A 17,657-nucleotide genomic window follows, 5' to 3' on the forward strand; every position below is an offset into this window, starting at 1 on the left:
AAAATCTGCACATCAACACAAAACTTGTACAATGTAAATAATACATCTCTTTACAACTCATCAAATGTTCTATAAATATTTACGAATTACCCTGCCTCCTGATGAGTAAAAGACAGATGGGAATTGAAAGCAGAAGAGGATTACACGATTTTTTAGGACTAGAAAAGTTTTCCATTTGCAATTGGGAAAACTGAGCCATGCTCAATGTATCATTTTTTTTTTTTTAAAGTCTAGTCATATTAACACCATTCCTCTTATCAAAAGAGCTGCTGACAAATTGAAGAAAATATTTTCTTTCTGGGAAGCTGGACACCAATTAGTATAATGTCATTCTGCATCATTCTCTTTAAATTACAGGGTGTTTCTAATTGGCTGGGCTCTTTACCTGACTCATCACAGACCGCTTTTATAATTATGCTGCTAGATTAGATTAAGTTATAAGCAATCATAGATTTAAGCTCAGCAAAGTCTGGATAACAGGTTGAAAAATGATATTGAAAGGTTTTGTAGCACCAATGACTTTTTCCTAAGACACTTGAGGGGCTGCATCACTTTAAAGTATTATTTCTCTTGTAAACAAGACCAAAAATATTCAATTGATCTGCACTTTGAGCACAAATATTTATAAACTCTATTTGAAAAAAAAACACATATAGCATGACTAGGGCAGCTAATAGTGTAAAATCTAAGTATATTGAAAAATATAAAGATATATAAAAGGCTTTCATAATGCAATCGTGCAGAGGTAAACTGCTTCATTCAATTACACAAAAGTGATTCTGTACAGTTATCTACATATAGCTCCATGAAAATCCTCTTCAGGAAAATGAAATAATGAAAATCCTCTTTAATTAATAAACATATGGGAAATCATTAAAATATGTACCTGACCTACCAGATCTCAGAGCAATTTTTCAAAAAGTGCAATGATTTTAAAGAGAATTAAATCATCTCAACTTCTGATTCCCAATGGCATGTTCAGTTTCATTTTGCTTTATTTTGTTTTTAATTTGAAAGCAAAGGGGGGAAAAAAAAAGGAAGATGACAAAATAAGAGAGAGTAGTGGTATGTGATCCACAGCTATTAACCAACCCAAAGCTGATAACAGCAAGTATGGTCTCTTCAGAGAATTATCTTTGGGTTTTCAGCCCAGCATGTTAGAGCTATTCTAACTATTACACAGAAAGAGAAGCTTTCCTTACAAAGAAAAAGTACTGAACTAACCTGGGAAAATATCTGCGAACTCCCAGCGGTTACATGTTAGTTTACAATGTGAACTAATACAAAAGTCTAATTTTTAAAATGCCTTGTAGGCTACAAGGTCATAGGTAAGAAAAATTTCCAAAATACTTACTGTTCCTTTAAACCAAGCCTACATTAACCATGCTGTTTTCAATTAATACGAATCAAAATAGATAATTTACATTATGTCTGACATATTCATTCTTTTTCCTGATGACAAATGCAATGCATACTCAAGAAAAAGTGCTTGCAGAATAGTTAACTTTGCACAAAAAGGTGAAAATGTGAGCATGGCTGAATGGAACTAAAAACAAAAGGAAAACAAGGGTGAAGAGAATCAAATATAATTTGGACTCTTTTAATGAAAAGTTGCAATCAAGTGTAACTTCTAAAATGTTAATGAGAATCTAAGAAGGAACACTAAGAGATATAATGTTCTGAAAACTTTATGATGCCCATTATAAAGAGGGTATTTTGGATGAAAATTTAGATAAAATTTAACTTCACTCCTTATAAATAACTCTACACCATATTGCTTATAAATAAAGAACACGGACATACACCTCTTAAGGCAAGAAAACTACAGTCTTTAACAGTGTTAGACACACACTATTTCCCCTTCCTTTTAAGATTGTCTTTGATGTCTTCATTGCAAGTGAAGAAAACAAGGAAACACTATGTAAATTAGACATTCATTAGATATTTCTCAATATTTATAATTCACAGATCATCCCATACTACTTGAAAAGCAAATTATTCTCCTTGTTGATTTTGAAGAGTTAAGAATTTTTTAAAAATTATTTGGGTAAGTGGCCTTGGCATAAACTTCAATAAATATATTTAGAAGAAACAGGCAAGTTATTACCATGTGAAAAAAAATATTTTAACCATTTGTTCAAAATTACTGTAAGTAACCATCCTAACTCCAGAAATGTATCCTAAAGCCCAGAAAAATTAAAGCCAAACCACGGTTTAACTTTTTAATCATTTTCATCATTCTAGATTGTTCATGCTGATGAACATAGTATCATGGCTTTATAGATTTCCTAGATACAATTTCAACTTGGCTGAGCCTGAAAACTCATTTCATGTTAGGAAAACCAAGAGGATTTTTTTTTTTCCTTCTTAGAGTGTTTAAAAACAAACGGCTATAAAGGGGAAAAAACATTTAAGTATAAGATCAGACAAAGCACACACTCAGATTTACTTCTGGACTCAGATGTACCCTAAAAGAACGGGAAAAATAAAAATGCTAATTATGGTACATGTAAACATCTATTCAAACTGATAAAGGGCAAACATAAAGTGATAGTATCATATTATTATAACAGTCGTCTCCAGACAGGAACAGGTCTTGCTGTTGTAGTCACAAAGCTAAATTCAGGCAATGATGATCTCCCTCTGCTGGAAAAAGAGAAGACTATTAAAAAAAACTTTGAAAACAGTAAATAAATCTAAAACTTGAATCATACCATACATTGACCTCCAACTTTTTAAAACATTATGTCTGAGAAAAGAATCAAAATGAAAGTTGCAGACAAATTTTTCAAAGATCAACCATGGTTTAAAATGATTTTAACAAAACCTCTCTGCAACACGCTTCACTGAAACATTAAGCTGCACAGATAACAGCTCGGCAACATGGTTATGATCCAAATTTTTCATTAGGAAATGTCATCATGGACCATACAGTAAATTTTTATCAGTGTGGGTTGGCAAAGTAACAATTTTAAGAAATCATTAACAAATTTCAAGATATTGATAAAAATATAAAAGCAAGAACGGACTACAAAATAATCGTGAGCTATATATATAATTTTCTTAAACTTCATGGGATAACCATTTCATTCTTCAATCACACTGTGTGACATGAAATACTATACTAAGCATAATGATAAACAGCAAAAGTAAATAAAAAGGAACATATCAAAATGAGACAGTGTTTGGTATACAAAAGAAGACTAACTTGGATAATGAGATGATAAGAGGATAGATGAAATAAAGTAACAGGGAGAGAAGGGTTAGAAAGAAACAAATATAAATTGGTACAAAAAAGTAAAAAATGCTTCAATTATACTAATCTAATAAGTATATAATACTGATAAAATGCAAGAACCAAATTAGGAATTTCTCTACTGAATAAGTATAATGTTTTCATTAGAAATTACTAATGCATGTCAATCAAATTCACCAAGGTTTCTTTCTTTCTTGGGTCTTTTAGATAGCTATTCTGAATATCAGATAGCTGTCATCTGATAATCTGCTGTCATCTGATAGGTATACAATAATCAGAGAGCAAAAAATCTATTTTTCTCTAAAAGCCTGTATGCTGTATACATACCTTAGAGCAACTAGCCCGGTCAGAAAGTTAATAAGATAGTTTCTGAAAATATGGGAAAAGGAAATTTTTTTCTTTCTGCCTTACAAATATTGTATGCTCATGAATGATCCCTAGATTAAATTTCTACTTTTAATCATATAGGGTTTCAGACGAATGGGAATAGCACTGTGAAAGACCAAAAATAAGCTAACAAGCTTACTGAACTAAGCTAACAAGCCGAAACTTTTACACAGGACATTTCTGTTTTAAAATGCTAAGATTTTTTTTGTAAGGGAAGGAAAAAAAAACCTTACAAATATTTACATAAATTCTAGGACTAAATCTAATTTTCTATAATTAGTTTACACTACAGGTAAGGAAAAAAGGAAGAAAATATAAATTGATAAAGTTTGTATGATACTCTAAAATAGCCGTTGATATTTCAACATACTAGATGAGCAACTGTTTGCTTTCTTTTTGTAACCTTTAGAACCAGTGAGTAGTGTTCCAAGCAAGACTGAAAATACAGTCCCCATAAAACAGTTCTAGTAAGAAGAAATTTCCTCCAATTAAATCATATTTTTCACAGGTAGTCAGCTAAAACAATGAAGTCTTATCTTAATAGTAAACTATCATTTGATACATTTGATCATATCACAAAATAAAACAAGAGCTATGGAATACTATCCCATTCATGCAACATGATTTCATTAAATGCTGAATACTGGTTAACTACCAAAATTAATTTTTAAATGTTACAATTATCCAATAACATTTAAAACAACACTGCTATGTAGAGACATAAGATACTGAATGAAATATGTAAAATGACAACTCCACCATCCCTTGAGGTAATCCTAATCAATCTTTTAACAAATGATATATAATTTCCTTCAATTTTTTCCTGAAAAAAGTAGCTGTCTACATCTCAATTCCTTTTTCATCCCCACTTCAGCCCAGATCTATACTATAGCAAAGAACTTCTAAGGAAAACTACAGAATTAAAAAACCTATTTCAAGTTTTAGGTAAATATTATAATAAAAAAGAGTTTTAAACTCTGAGTTTAGAACTGAAAGGAAGTTGTAAGTATGAAGAAAAAGTGCGAATACAGAAGTTAATCTATACTTTTCAGGTTAAATGTAATTTGTGTAGCAAAAGCAAACATCTGGGAACAGTATACAAAACTGTACCAAGACACACTGTATGACTTATCATAACCAAATCTAAGTTGCTTCTACTGATGGTAGAAACAGTAACAGCAACAACAGGTAGGGAGAACTGGTATAGACATGGTAAACTGTTTTAGATCAAACACTAGGGAAACTAAAGATGTGAAAGGAACCTTGAGAGATCATCTAGTCCAACCCTTTTCATTTTACAGACAAGGAAACAACCCTGGATAAGTTAAGAGACTTGTCTAAGGCCAGAGAATTAGTTACAGAGCTTGGGAACAAAAGCTAAATCTCTTAACACTTGTCCAGTACTCTACACTCGCTCATCTTTGAATATAAAAAATTAATGGGATGGACTAGATTAGTGGCTCTTGACATTTCTATTCTTACACACTGATAGAAACCAAAAGGCTATCTTACTCCTGAAATAGACATTTAATATTCCAAAATGTTAATAGCTTACTAATTGCTATGGAAATTCCGCTAAGACTATGTGTATATTCCTCCATCACTATTTGTAACAAACCCCACTGGTACAATACTTAACAGAATCAACTGTTTACTAAGATGATCCCAATTGATTGAGAAGAACTTCAAGAAAGATTTCTGGAAAATTGATAAGAATTAACAAGGGAGGTAATTGTCACTCCATTACTGGAGATTTAAATATGCATTCATTCATTAATTCATCCCACAAACAACTGAATGTCCACTATGAGCCAGGTTTTATGATAATCACTAAAGATAAAGATGAATAAGACATGGTCCCCTTCTTAGAGGAGCTTGTAATCTAGTGGGGAAGACAGACATATAAACCAGATAAACTATATTACAACATAAGTACTATAACAGAGATATGAACAAAGTGCTGTATTAAAAGGGATGGTTAAGATATGAACTGGCTAATGACCAAATAGACTAGTAATTCTGTGTAACATCTACTACATTTACTGCAAACACAATCTCATGCCCAATCAATAATTACGAAGGAGGTAGCAACATAGTTTTTAAAAAAGTTGGCACTGAAACCAGAGTGCCTGAATTCAAATCTAGTCCTTCTATTTACTAGCTAACACTTTGGGCAAGTCATTCCATCTCTATTAGCCTAAGTTTCCTTATCTGTAAAATGGATATCTTAAGTTTTAAATGAGAACACATGAAAGTACATGTAGAGTACTAGTATTTTTTTTATAAACATACTCATTAATTTAAAAAATCCAATAGCAATTTAATACTAAATAATATTTACAATTAAAATCATATTAATGATAATAAAAATATAATTATGAACCTGATAAATGTTGCTAATATTTAATCCCCATACTTCAGGACCCGATCAAAACATACTTGCGTTCTGATTCATTCAAAGCAACATGGTGTAAAACATTTTAATTTTAGGTTATGACAGAATTTAAGAATAGGGAAAGTGATTAGCTATTTACGAATTTAAATAAACAATATGTAATTTCAGTTACATTAGAAGGGAATTTTACAATAATTACACAATATCACACTAAAATTTGCTAATCAAATTATAAAGCCAAAAATCAGTATGGAGATTTAACTGGCCTTTGAAAGATTTTCTTTCTTTATAATACCTGTTTGGTGTAAAGAGAAGAAACGTGAGCCTCTGCCAATTTGGCATCTTTCACGACTACTAAAAAGAAAAGAAAACAAACTTACCTAATGAATCAGAATAGCACACAGTCAACATACAAGAGACTATACATAAAAATATATCACAGCTCTACGTATAGTAAAGAAGTTCTAAGTAAAGTCACTATTTTGACAAAAGAAATCTGACTGTGAAATTTTAAATATAAACATGTGCATCAACTGCAAGCCAAAACGTTCCTATGAAACAGAACTACCATTGGGAGTATACATACAACTTTAAGTAGAGGAAGAAAAGAAAAAGACAAACAGCATCCATGAGCTACTCCACTGGCAAAAGACTATGGTGGTGAAATTACAGTTTGTGACTGTGAGGACCCCAGCATGGGAAGGTTTTTTTGTGTGTGATTTTCAATAAAATCACTGTAATCTCAGAAGGGGCAGAAATACTTGCAACCAAAAGGATAAATTTTAAAAGATAAATATGTAATCTCCCACCCTCCATTCTACAAAGAACGCATTTATTTCCTAGAAACTGCTATATCAACTTTCAATGATCATGTTGTCAGAGAAGTCCACTTAAAAATCACAATATTGTTGCAAATGTCAAAGTTTTTTTTTTTATAGAAGTATAGGAAATGCACACTTAAAATATCAGACTGGAACACTTACCAAACAGTGCTTTCCTAAAGTAGTATCTATAGTACATTTCTTTATTCATACATCTTCAAATGGTCAAGTTTTCTTTCATACATCCAAAATGTAATGTGATGTTTTCTTATTCACCAAATGTTATCTCTACTTGAAGTCTGGTTCCAAACTAATCAGCCTGCTTTTAAATTTTAAGACATCTGTTGAAAGTTTATAGGATCAAACCAAACTGAAGTGGTATAAATTTTAAACAATGGATTGTACATTATTGTAAAGGTACCAGTAACCATTATTAAGAATAAGTTAGTGATTATAGCTCCTTTTGTGATAACTGGGAAGAAGGGTAGATCACCATCTGGAATGGTCTATTTATTTTAATTATTTTTCTTTTCCTTTTTTTTTTTTTTCTTTTTTTAAATCAAGGAACATTGTCTTTTTTTTTTTTTGTCATTGCTTTTTTCTTTTCTTTTCTTTTCAAGAGACCATTCCACTTTATTTTTTAACATCTGAATGCATAAGGACTCAAATGCAAAGCAGTCATACACCGTTATCATTAAAACCCATATGGTAAAATACATACACAAGTCCAACAAAAGGCTAATACATAGTAAAGCCTAAGCATACTACTATGTAATATTATGAATACATAACTTGGAGACTTTAGTTAGAGTACTATGTTATCTATTCATTTTTTGAAAACATTCATTAAGATTTTAAATGCAAATTCATTCCTTATTTGGAGTAAAACAAAATTCTCTAAGTTATAACAAGTATTGGTCATTAAGTCTTCAGACCTATTCATTAAATTACAAAGAACCCAAAGAATTCTGTAATGTTCAGTAAGTATGTAATAAAAACATTGCATATGTTTCTAGTGTGATGTCTTTACCAATTGTTTACTGAAATAAAATGCAAACATCAATCTTTCAAAATACAGGATTCAGAAGGTAGTTTTCTTCTCTTTTGTCTATTTGTGAAATCCATCTTCATCACATTTTACCAAAAATTGTTTTTACAAATATGTAAAAGTACATTAGATAATACTAATGAAACACAGGTAGAGTTCTATCATATGCAGATCAATGATCAGTCAAATCATCTTCTCCAAGAACGAGATTCATTGTCCTCTTCTTCTTCATCATCATCTTGAAGTAATGAATCATCCACCAAAGACTCTTCCTGAAACTTTAGGTTAAAATGCATTTAGGAATTTACCCAAAAAAAAAAAGAAAAGAAAAAAGGTGACACTTTTAAATACTGATTACTCTCAACAGAGTCGAATACAAAAGGTATTTCTATAGTAAAAACATTCAAGAAACAAAAAGCAACCTTTATCCACTCAAAGGTTTCTCAATACTATCTATTCTATTGCTTACATCAAACAAACACTAAAAAAAAAATAAATAAAAGTAATAAGCCTTTGTACATGCCATTTCTCCTGCCTCTATCAAATTATGCCATCTTCTATACCTACAAAACACTGCTGCACACCTTTTTTTTTTTTTAAAGAAAACATCAGTAATTCTTCTCTGACACTAAATCACCAATAACTTGAATAAAGTTTATCAATACTTATATTTCTTTTCTGCTGTATGTAACAAACATTTTCTTTTACAGCATTCTTTTCTTTTCCCCATTCCCTTCATAAAAGCTTCTCAGACTACTTTTCAAACTTTTCAAAATACCTAATACCAGGAGCTCTCCTGCTTTTCTCCCCATTCAATTCAAACTCATGGAAGGACAAAGGTATAATCTAAAATATAAAATGACAAATCATGTATATGAGTTTCAAAATACACATTTTATTCTTGCATTTGACTATGGACATGTATAACAGCCTCAAATGCTCTTCAAACAAAATGAAGTGCCATAATGAAAATCTAATCAAGGTAAAACATGGAACCATTTAGTTTTCCCACCTTACCTTTATTTCTTAACTTCCTCAATTTTTTTTCCTACAGCTTATTTCATGATTAAACAAAACAGAGTTGCTTATTTTTAGATTTTTGGTTTCAAAGGGCTCTCCCACTTCAATGGTCTTTATGCTCCCCCCTCTCAGCCATAAGACTAACTGCTGTTATGCAAGAAAAAATATACTATTCCACACCACATCTCTGCCAATTATAACGCCTCTCTATTCCCAGTCCAAGTTTTTGGTTATGAAAAGCTTTTTTTATCACTTGGTGTTCAGCTACACTGCTACCACCTCCTTCAAGATTCTTTTGGAAAGAAAGAATCATTCCTTCCTCTGGGTACCCACAGCATATTGTTCAAATCTTTAATCACCATATCAATCTGTCTTTTATTATAATTAGTTTTTTGTGTCTATCACCACCTTCTTTTCCAGATTGTATTGCTCCTTGATGATAGGGACCGTGTCTTATTCATTTTTCTGCCTATCACAGTATCTACCATATAGCAGGCATTCATTCTAATGAACTAAAATGATATGAATTAAAATAAAACCTGAAATGTCGATAAAGTAATTAAGTAAATATATACTCTAAAACTTAAAATATCACAAGACTTCCTGTGGATGAAAATCTAATGAGCAATTATTGTCTTCTAAGAGTAAATGAAAACTGAGTATATATATGATTTCCATATATTCTTTTTGGATTAGCAATCCACAGTTCTCATTAATACATAAAATTTAGTCATCTGCATTTTATCTGCTATCCCCTGCCTGGAAGGTAGCTCAGGAATAAAAGCTTTATGTTAAAATCAGTCATAGATCACATTTTATATAAAAATAAACATTTAAGGGTAAAAACAAATGGAAAAAAAACATACTTCCTCTTCATCAGGTTCAACTTCTTCTGTTTCAACAGCTGAAATGTTAGTTATTGGCTTATTCCATGCCAGCTTTAGATCCTGCCCTTTGAAACGAGCTCCATGAACTGCAGCCTAAAACAATGAAAAACATTGGAATACAGAACCTTAATAATTTGTGAAGAAAACAATGAAATGTTATAGAACCTAATATTAAATACAAGTGAAGATAGTTGTCTATTTTTGCTTTGTGGTTTATTTCTCTGTTTACTATTTATTATTGCAGTTTATAATTTATTTATATTGTTATTTATTTCTAAAGTCAGCCTAGTGATTTGAGTAGAGCTATTTCACTACTGGCCAATAGCTGACTAGAAGAACTATGTCTCCAAGTCTACAGTAAAATGATAGCTGCTACTCAAGGCAATAATTGCAAAGCACTTCAAGATTCTGGTTTTAGATTTTAATTCTTATTAATTCACCAATGACTCATACAGTAACTAGAAACTAGAAGCCTCTAATAAATTTAAGGATAATTTTGCACCTGTTTTTATACTTAAATTACATCAAATAATCACAAAGAACATAAAATGCCTGACGTATCACTAATACAAAATACAAATATCTCAATGAAGAAAAAAAACTGAGCTTTTCTATTGAAAACTAAAGAACTTCCCTACAAAGTTTTCAGAATTGCATATAATGAAAACTGAGCAGTCAAGCCTAAGTACTTGCTACATTAAATGGCTGGTTCAGAAAGAGTGCTTTCAAATTAAAGTAATGTGAACTAATATAAATCAATGTTAGCCAACAAATCAAAGTAACTGTCACCAAAGATTTACAGCAAAACCTCAAAGTACAGCATAATTTGAAATGTAGAAACAATTACATGTTTAATGACATCTGACCATGAGTAGTATGAAATAAAGTCCCCAGGTAAAACTTTTAAATCTACACATATAAATTTATGGTTAATTTAAAAGATTTCATGCCTATTAAAATGTAGCTCAGAAATTTTTAGTCCATGACCCCATCATGTCATATAACTAAAGAAATTTTAAGTACTTATATATTTTATTTAAGTCCAGAAACAAACTAATTTTTTGAGGCTATAAATATTACATAAAAACATATTCCTGTAAGGAATTCCAACTATCTCACACAAAATGTCTACTCATAAAAATCGTGTTTTCATGTTTTCTTCCAGCTAAAGAAGGCAAAAAATGTTAGTGATGTCATCTATAATAAGTTTCTTCAAAAATTTATCTAATTTTGCACATCTCTATATTCAATACTTACTTGAAATTCATAAGGTGAATCTACAACTCTCTAAAGTTTTAGTTTTACAATTATTTACTGGGTGCTGTCATCCAGGCTTTATTGTTCAATTTACCCGTTGTGCGTATACGTTAGTCTCAGTTGTGTCTGACTCTGTGAGACCCCATGGACTATAGCCCTCCAAGCTCTTCTGTCGATGGGATTCTCCAGGCAAGAACACCGGAGAGGGTTGCCATTTCCTACTCAAAATTCACACATTATAAGGCAGAGTAAAATTAGCATAAATCTAAGTAGCCTGGGATTTTCGGAATGCTAAGTGAGTTCTGGTTTCAGCTTCAAGGCATCAGTTGCATGATCCCCTAACAAAAGTCACCTGACCTTTGAAGCTTTGAAGTCAGGCAATGACTTTTCTCTAGCTATGAATGTCCTAGATGGCATTTTCTTTCACCTACACTGACATTCTGTTTACAATAGCCATCTTCATTAATTATTTTAGCAATAACTCACAGCAGCTTCTTTATTGGCACTTGCATTTTTATACTATGGAGATAGATTCTTTCCTTATTTTCCTCTGAAGATTCCTCATCTCTCTCAGCCCTCACAATATTGAAAAAAGACAGGGCATTGCTCTGGATTGGACACGACTGAGTGACTTCACTTTCTTTCTTTACGAGGATACTGTGGCTGGATTTATCTTCTCTCCAGACCACTAAAACTTTCTCCATATCAGCGGTAAGGCCGTTTCACTTTCTTTTCATTCTTGTGTTTACTAGAGTAGCACTTTCAATTTCCTTCAAGAACTTTTCCTTTGTGTTCACACCTTGAATAAACGGCACAGGAGGCCTCGTTTTTGTCCTAGCTCAGCTTCTGATATACCTTCCTTACTAATCATTTCTACCCTTTGACTTAAAGTGAGCGACGTGGAGACTCTTCCTTTCACTTGCATGCTTAGAGGCCACTGTAGGGTTATCAACTGGCCTCATTCCAAGGTTGTTTTGTCTCAGGGAACAAGGAGGCCCAAGGAGAGGGAGAGATGCAGAATGGCTGCTTGACAGGGCAGTCAGAACACACATTTATTGACTGAATCTGCCATCTTATATGGGCACAGTTTATGGTGCCCCCAAATAACCACCATTTGTTCTGGGGTCACCAGAACAAATAATAATAATGAGAAAGTTCAGAATATTGCAGAAATTATGAAAGTGTGATAGAGAGACATACAGTGAACAAATGCTGCTGGGAAATGGTGGCGACAGATCAGCATAAAGAAGCACGGCCACAAACCTTCAATCTGTCAAACAAACAATAATATGTGCAAACTGCAATAAAGTAGAGCACAGTAAAACAGGGCATACCTGTGTGTGTATAAAACCCACACAGTACAGAATTATATGAGAAATATTAGCAGCCTTCAATTTATTTTCTTTATATGTGTGTACATACATGTATACATACATTTTATACATGTATATGTGCACATCTGTATATGAATGCATTTTTCCCCCCAACTCCCAGCTCTGACCTCTGAAAAAAACTGTTATAATTAACATACTCAGTAGTAATGAGCATGCTTAGTACTCAGACTATGGTCTTTAAATACCTTTCCCAGTAATAAGAACCAGAGCTCCTTAGAGAAATGGCCAGTTCCTGGTCTGGAAGAGAAAATGTATAAGATGAACCTAGAACACCTTTTCATACCAGAAAGAAAGAAAATATCATAACCCATTAGAGTCCTGTCAAAACCACTCACAAAAAACCTAAAGACAGGACACATCAATAACTGAGAACAATGGATCAATACCCATGAAATGTTTAAATCTATGAATTTATAATTGTATAATACCGATCAAGCTAAATCAAAATATGCACTTATTATGGATCCCTAAAGGAAGAAAGTAAAATATTTATAAGAAAACCAGGGAAATGTAAACTCTGACTGGGAATTTAATAATATTTAAGGAATAAAAATTTTTAGGTATAATAATAGTATTGTTTTATTTTATTTGGCCTCTAATATTGAAAGAGACACACTGAAAGGTTTACGGCTGAAATGATATGACTGGGAATGGCTCCAAAACAAGGAGGTAGAGTGTTGTAGTGGGTGGAATATAGACAAAAAAAGATTGGCCGTAAGTGGATAATTGCTGAAGCTCAATGAGGAACATGTGGGGGTTCATTTTACAATTTTCTCTCATTTCTATGCTTTGAAGTATAAATGAAAAGTCTGTTTAAGCGCCGAAGCATTGTATTCATAAGCTTGCTCTAGAATTTTGCCTATTTAGTCTTACACAGCATCATTCGAAGTTTGCACCAAATTATAAGTAAGGCGAGCAGGCAAACATATGAGAGAAGGGGAAAAAAGAAAAAGGCTTGAAGATCTGACAAATGAAGAAAGAAAAAAAGTATGAAAAGTAGTTATGAGGTAGGCTCTGTATCTTACATAGAAAATGATTCTAGAAACAACATTTGGAAAAGACTGGAATAAGCAAGGAGTGTTTGCCTTTTAAACAGGAGTGTTTGCCTTTTGCCTTTCAAGTTATTTAGATTATAAATCTAAACTGAACATACAAAATGCAGCTCTTCACAAACTTACTGACAAGACAATCCTTTGTTAGAGCTCTTATAAAACCAATGTTCTGCAAAAACACTATGGGGAAAACGGACCTAAGTCAGAAGAGCTAAAGCTATAATCCCGGTATATCTTTCATTTTTAGTAATCATAATGGTAAAACTATCTATAAAGTTAAAACCAAGTTTATTAACGTTTGTAATAACCACAGTATATAATGTTTAGGCAGGAGTTACATTAAAGAACCACCAAGACAAACTCAAAACATGTAAAATCTGATTTTCAGAATTTATAGAGAAAGACTTCTATTTCTTTAGCTTAAAGTTCAAGTTACATGGCCACTTTCTCACAAGCTTCAGACTTAGATTTACTAATTCTCACAGCAGTGTTCATCATATAGCAATACTTAACTGGTAAGTAAATCAGTAAGAACACACAGACTGTTAAAAACACGATTTGATTTCTCTTGACTGAATCCACTTATACACTTAGTTCCTGCCACAGATTTACTATTTATTCAGTTAGCCCCATCAATTTCTGACTTGACGTTGAACTATCCTCTATGAATCCAATTTTGTGCTTCTACCTTCAGGTCTAAAGAATGAAAGTTTTGAAATCATTTCTTCTATCTTGTTTCTATTCAGTTTCATTGAATTAACAATCAATTCTCATTCACACACAGACACACACAAATATTAATAATAGCTAACACGAAGATGGTTTGGGCTTCCCAGGTAGCGAACTGGTGTCTCCTGCATTGCACGTGTATTCTTTACCAACCAAGCTGAAAGGGAAGCCCACAGTGGTAAAGAATCCAACTGCCAATGCAAGAGACATGGGTTCAACCCCTGGGCCTGGAAGATCCCCTGGAGAAGGGAATGGCAACCCACTCCAATATTCTTTTCTGAAGAATCCCATGGACAGAGGAGCCTGGCTAGCTACAGTTCATAGGATCGCAAAGAGTCAAACATGACTGAAGCAACTTAGCATGCACGCAAGATGATTTACTATGTTCCAGGAACCGTGTTCTAAGCATACTTTATAAGTTTTGAATCCTCACAACTACTGGAAGTTGAGGCATGGGTGTCAAAACCTACCAGTAGAACAAGAGTCTCTTTCCTTTTGCTATAAAAAGCTTCATATCTCTTTGAGTTTGAGACTGTCAAGTTTCATCTTTGGAACTGACTCATAAAATAGGAACTTAACTATCCTATTCTAAAACCGGATCCTGGTTGCTTACAAAAGTATAGGAACAATTCAGAGCAGGAAAACTTTCTAACCAGTCATAGGAAGAGGTCACTTTTTTTCTGTCCTCTTTGGGTACTCATCCACCTTTAGTACATTGGGGGTGGTGACAGACAAACCAGAGAACAGAAAATAAAGCAAAAGGATTCATCATCTAATTAACCAGAGTCAAACCTTAACCATCTTAACCTAAAGTTAAAATGATTCTGTTAACTTAACCTAAAGCTAAAATATTTCAATCTCTTTTCTGAGGAAAATTTCTTACTTTTCAATCATATCTGAATGTCTTTGATTATCTTATTCCTTGTACTTTTACTTTAAAATATTATGCATCTACTGACTTAAGAAAATAGACACATAATCATCTAATACAATGGTTCAGAAATTATGAACAATGAAGTATTTGGAAATAAACATTAAGAAAGGTGGACAAATTTATTTTTCTGGGAAAGCCTGTCTTTTGGCTTGAGTTCTATCCACCCACATATTGGTATTAAATTTTTCTTCATTATATATAATGATAGTGATGAGAGGCCTGGTGTGCTGCAGTCCATGGGGTAGCAAAGAGTCGGACACAACTGAGCAACTGAACTGAACTGAGTGATGGGACGAGTAATTTTTTGTACTTTTTAAGCATTCTTCTTTGAAAAAATTAAATATTGGTAACTCAGTGTCAAACACACTAATTTTTAAATTGCTCAACCTAACTCACATCAGATCCAAGTTAACCAAAGTTGTTCTGTCACTTATTCAATCTTCACATAATTTATTGTTAAAATTTCTCTTTACACATTAGTCCTTGGTCTTTAAACTGACTGCTATTTGCTTGGAAAATATATACACAGTATAAAAATATATATTAAAAAAGTTTACACCTGAGAGAGAAAAAGCAAAACCCAAGAAGGATGGTATATGTCAACAGATCTTACCTATTAAAAGCAAAACATCCAGAAATTACTTAAGAGGTAGTAAGTTTTTTTTCCCCCTCAGTCATGTAAATAAACAGGGAGAAGTAACAATACACATTTTTTAAGCAGTTACTACATTCACAAATTTGGTAAATACTGTAACCATCTGAATGTAACTACCATTGTTTAATAACATGACTACTTTCCAGAAAACAAACAGAATATAAAAGATGGTACTCAATCTACCTATTCAACATTACTCTGAAAATTGTCACTGAAGGCATCATTTAAAGGAAGCTCATTCTTAACTTACACTCTACAATACCTCTGAGAGAACACTAGATCAACTCTTTTTCAATATAACACATATACATACAAGCTTATAAGAAAGTTTTAAACTTTAATCAATTAATTAGCTTTTGTTTTCACAAAAGACTTTTAAATAAAAAGATTTCTTAAAACTTAACAAAACTCTTGGATGAGAAATTCCTATAAAACTATCCACTACCCACCAATCTAATTCTGAAATTCCATTATTCCAGGGCCCAGTTAACACTTCCCTGAGACTTCTCAGACACACAGTCTTTATATTATAGACTACAATGTCCCAAGAACAACTCATACCAGGGAAATCCCCAGCAATGCACTGCCAGCGGATATTTACTAGATGAGGGTAAATCAATTTAGAAGATTTTCAAAACTTATTTAGACCGCAATCATCTCCAAACTTTTAAAAACCATCCTACTCCTTCCATTCCCCATTCATATTAGGTTAATTCTTTGGAATGCTTAATGTACTTTTCCCAAATCAAAAAGGTACATCTATTTCTCTACAATCCTGAACAAAGAATACACAGGATTAAAAACGTTACTATGAATTCCCTACACCTCGTACTCATTTTTCTTTTTTTAATCTTTTAAATCCAGAAGAAAGACAAGGTTGCACATACTTCTGGTTATTTTTTAGAAAGATAATTTAAGATATACATTTGAAGACAACTACACTGAAAGGTGAGCGCCAAAGAATGGATGCTTTTGAACTGTGGTGCTGGAAAAGACTCTTGAGAGTCCCTTGGACTGCAAGATCATCCAACCAGTCCATCCTAAAGGAGACCAGCCCTGGGTGTTCATTGGAAGGACTGATGCTGAGGCTGAAACTCCAATACTTTGACCACCTCATGCGAAGAGTTGACTCATTGGAAAAGACCCTGATGCTGGGAGGGATTGGGGGCAGGAGGAGAAGGGGACGACAGAGGATGAGATGGCTGGATGGCATCACCGACTCGATGCACGTGAGTTTGGGTGAACTCCAGGAGTTGGTGATGGACAAGGAGGCCTGGCATGCTGCGATTCATGGGGTCACAAAGAGTCAGACATGACTGAGCAACTGAACTGAACTGAACTCAACACTGAAAGGACTCTAAAGGTTAGCACTATATATTCACGTCTTGGTAAAAAGCTGTAGAGGCCTAGACGAAGATATCCTGAGCTAGGGACACTGCATGGTTCAGCCAACTGAGTCTAGAAAGCAGCAGATGAGGGATGATTAAGAAGAGTAGCCATCAGGATTATTTATTATTTCTGCTTCTACTTTATGCTTCACCACTCCTTCTGCCAAAGCAAACTTGTTTTGGGCCAGCTGAGAAAGGGAGAAAGTGAAGGGGCCTTACTGGTATTAAAAAGAATGGAAGAATTCCTGATGTCTCAAGACAGTACAACTCGTCATTCAACTTGGTGACTAGCTATTCTAACAATTCCATGTTATATATCAAAACTACCTAACTGCTTTAGGACATTCTTTGTGGCCATGAATTCCACTTCATATGTCCTATGTCTTGTCAAACTCTAGTTAAGCAAAAAAAAAAAAAAAAAAAAAAAAAAAAAA

At 33.0% G+C, this 17,657-nt stretch overlaps 1 protein-coding gene across 20 annotated transcripts in view; it reads right to left on the reverse strand.

Moving 5' to 3' along the window:
* Nucleotides 1–226: 226 nt before the first annotated feature.
* Nucleotides 227–17,657, reverse strand: part of RBM26 (RNA binding motif protein 26) — an 84,359-nt gene continuing 66,928 nt past the window's right edge. For 14 of the 20 annotated variants that reach the window (XM_040267319.1, XM_040267309.1, XM_040267317.1 and 11 more), the window contains 3 exons: nt 9,794–9,907; nt 6,334–8,185; nt 228–2,646 (listed from right to left, as the gene is read on the reverse strand). In XM_040267319.1, the coding sequence (XP_040123253.1) occupies nt 8,096–8,185; nt 9,794–9,907 (204 nt within the window). In that variant the 3' untranslated portion in view covers nt 228–2,646; nt 6,334–8,095. Of the gene's footprint in view, nt 2,647–6,333; nt 8,186–9,793; nt 9,908–17,657 lie in introns of all 20 variants that reach the window. The other 6 variants (XM_040267301.1, XM_040267299.1, XM_040267300.1 and 3 more) reach the window with 6 other exon arrangements.

This window comes from Oryx dammah, unplaced genomic scaffold (assembly GCF_014754425.2).
Source record: "Oryx dammah isolate SB20612 unplaced genomic scaffold, SCBI_Odam_1.1 HiC_scaffold_24, whole genome shotgun sequence".
Taxonomy (NCBI): domain Eukaryota; kingdom Metazoa; phylum Chordata; class Mammalia; order Artiodactyla; family Bovidae; genus Oryx; species Oryx dammah.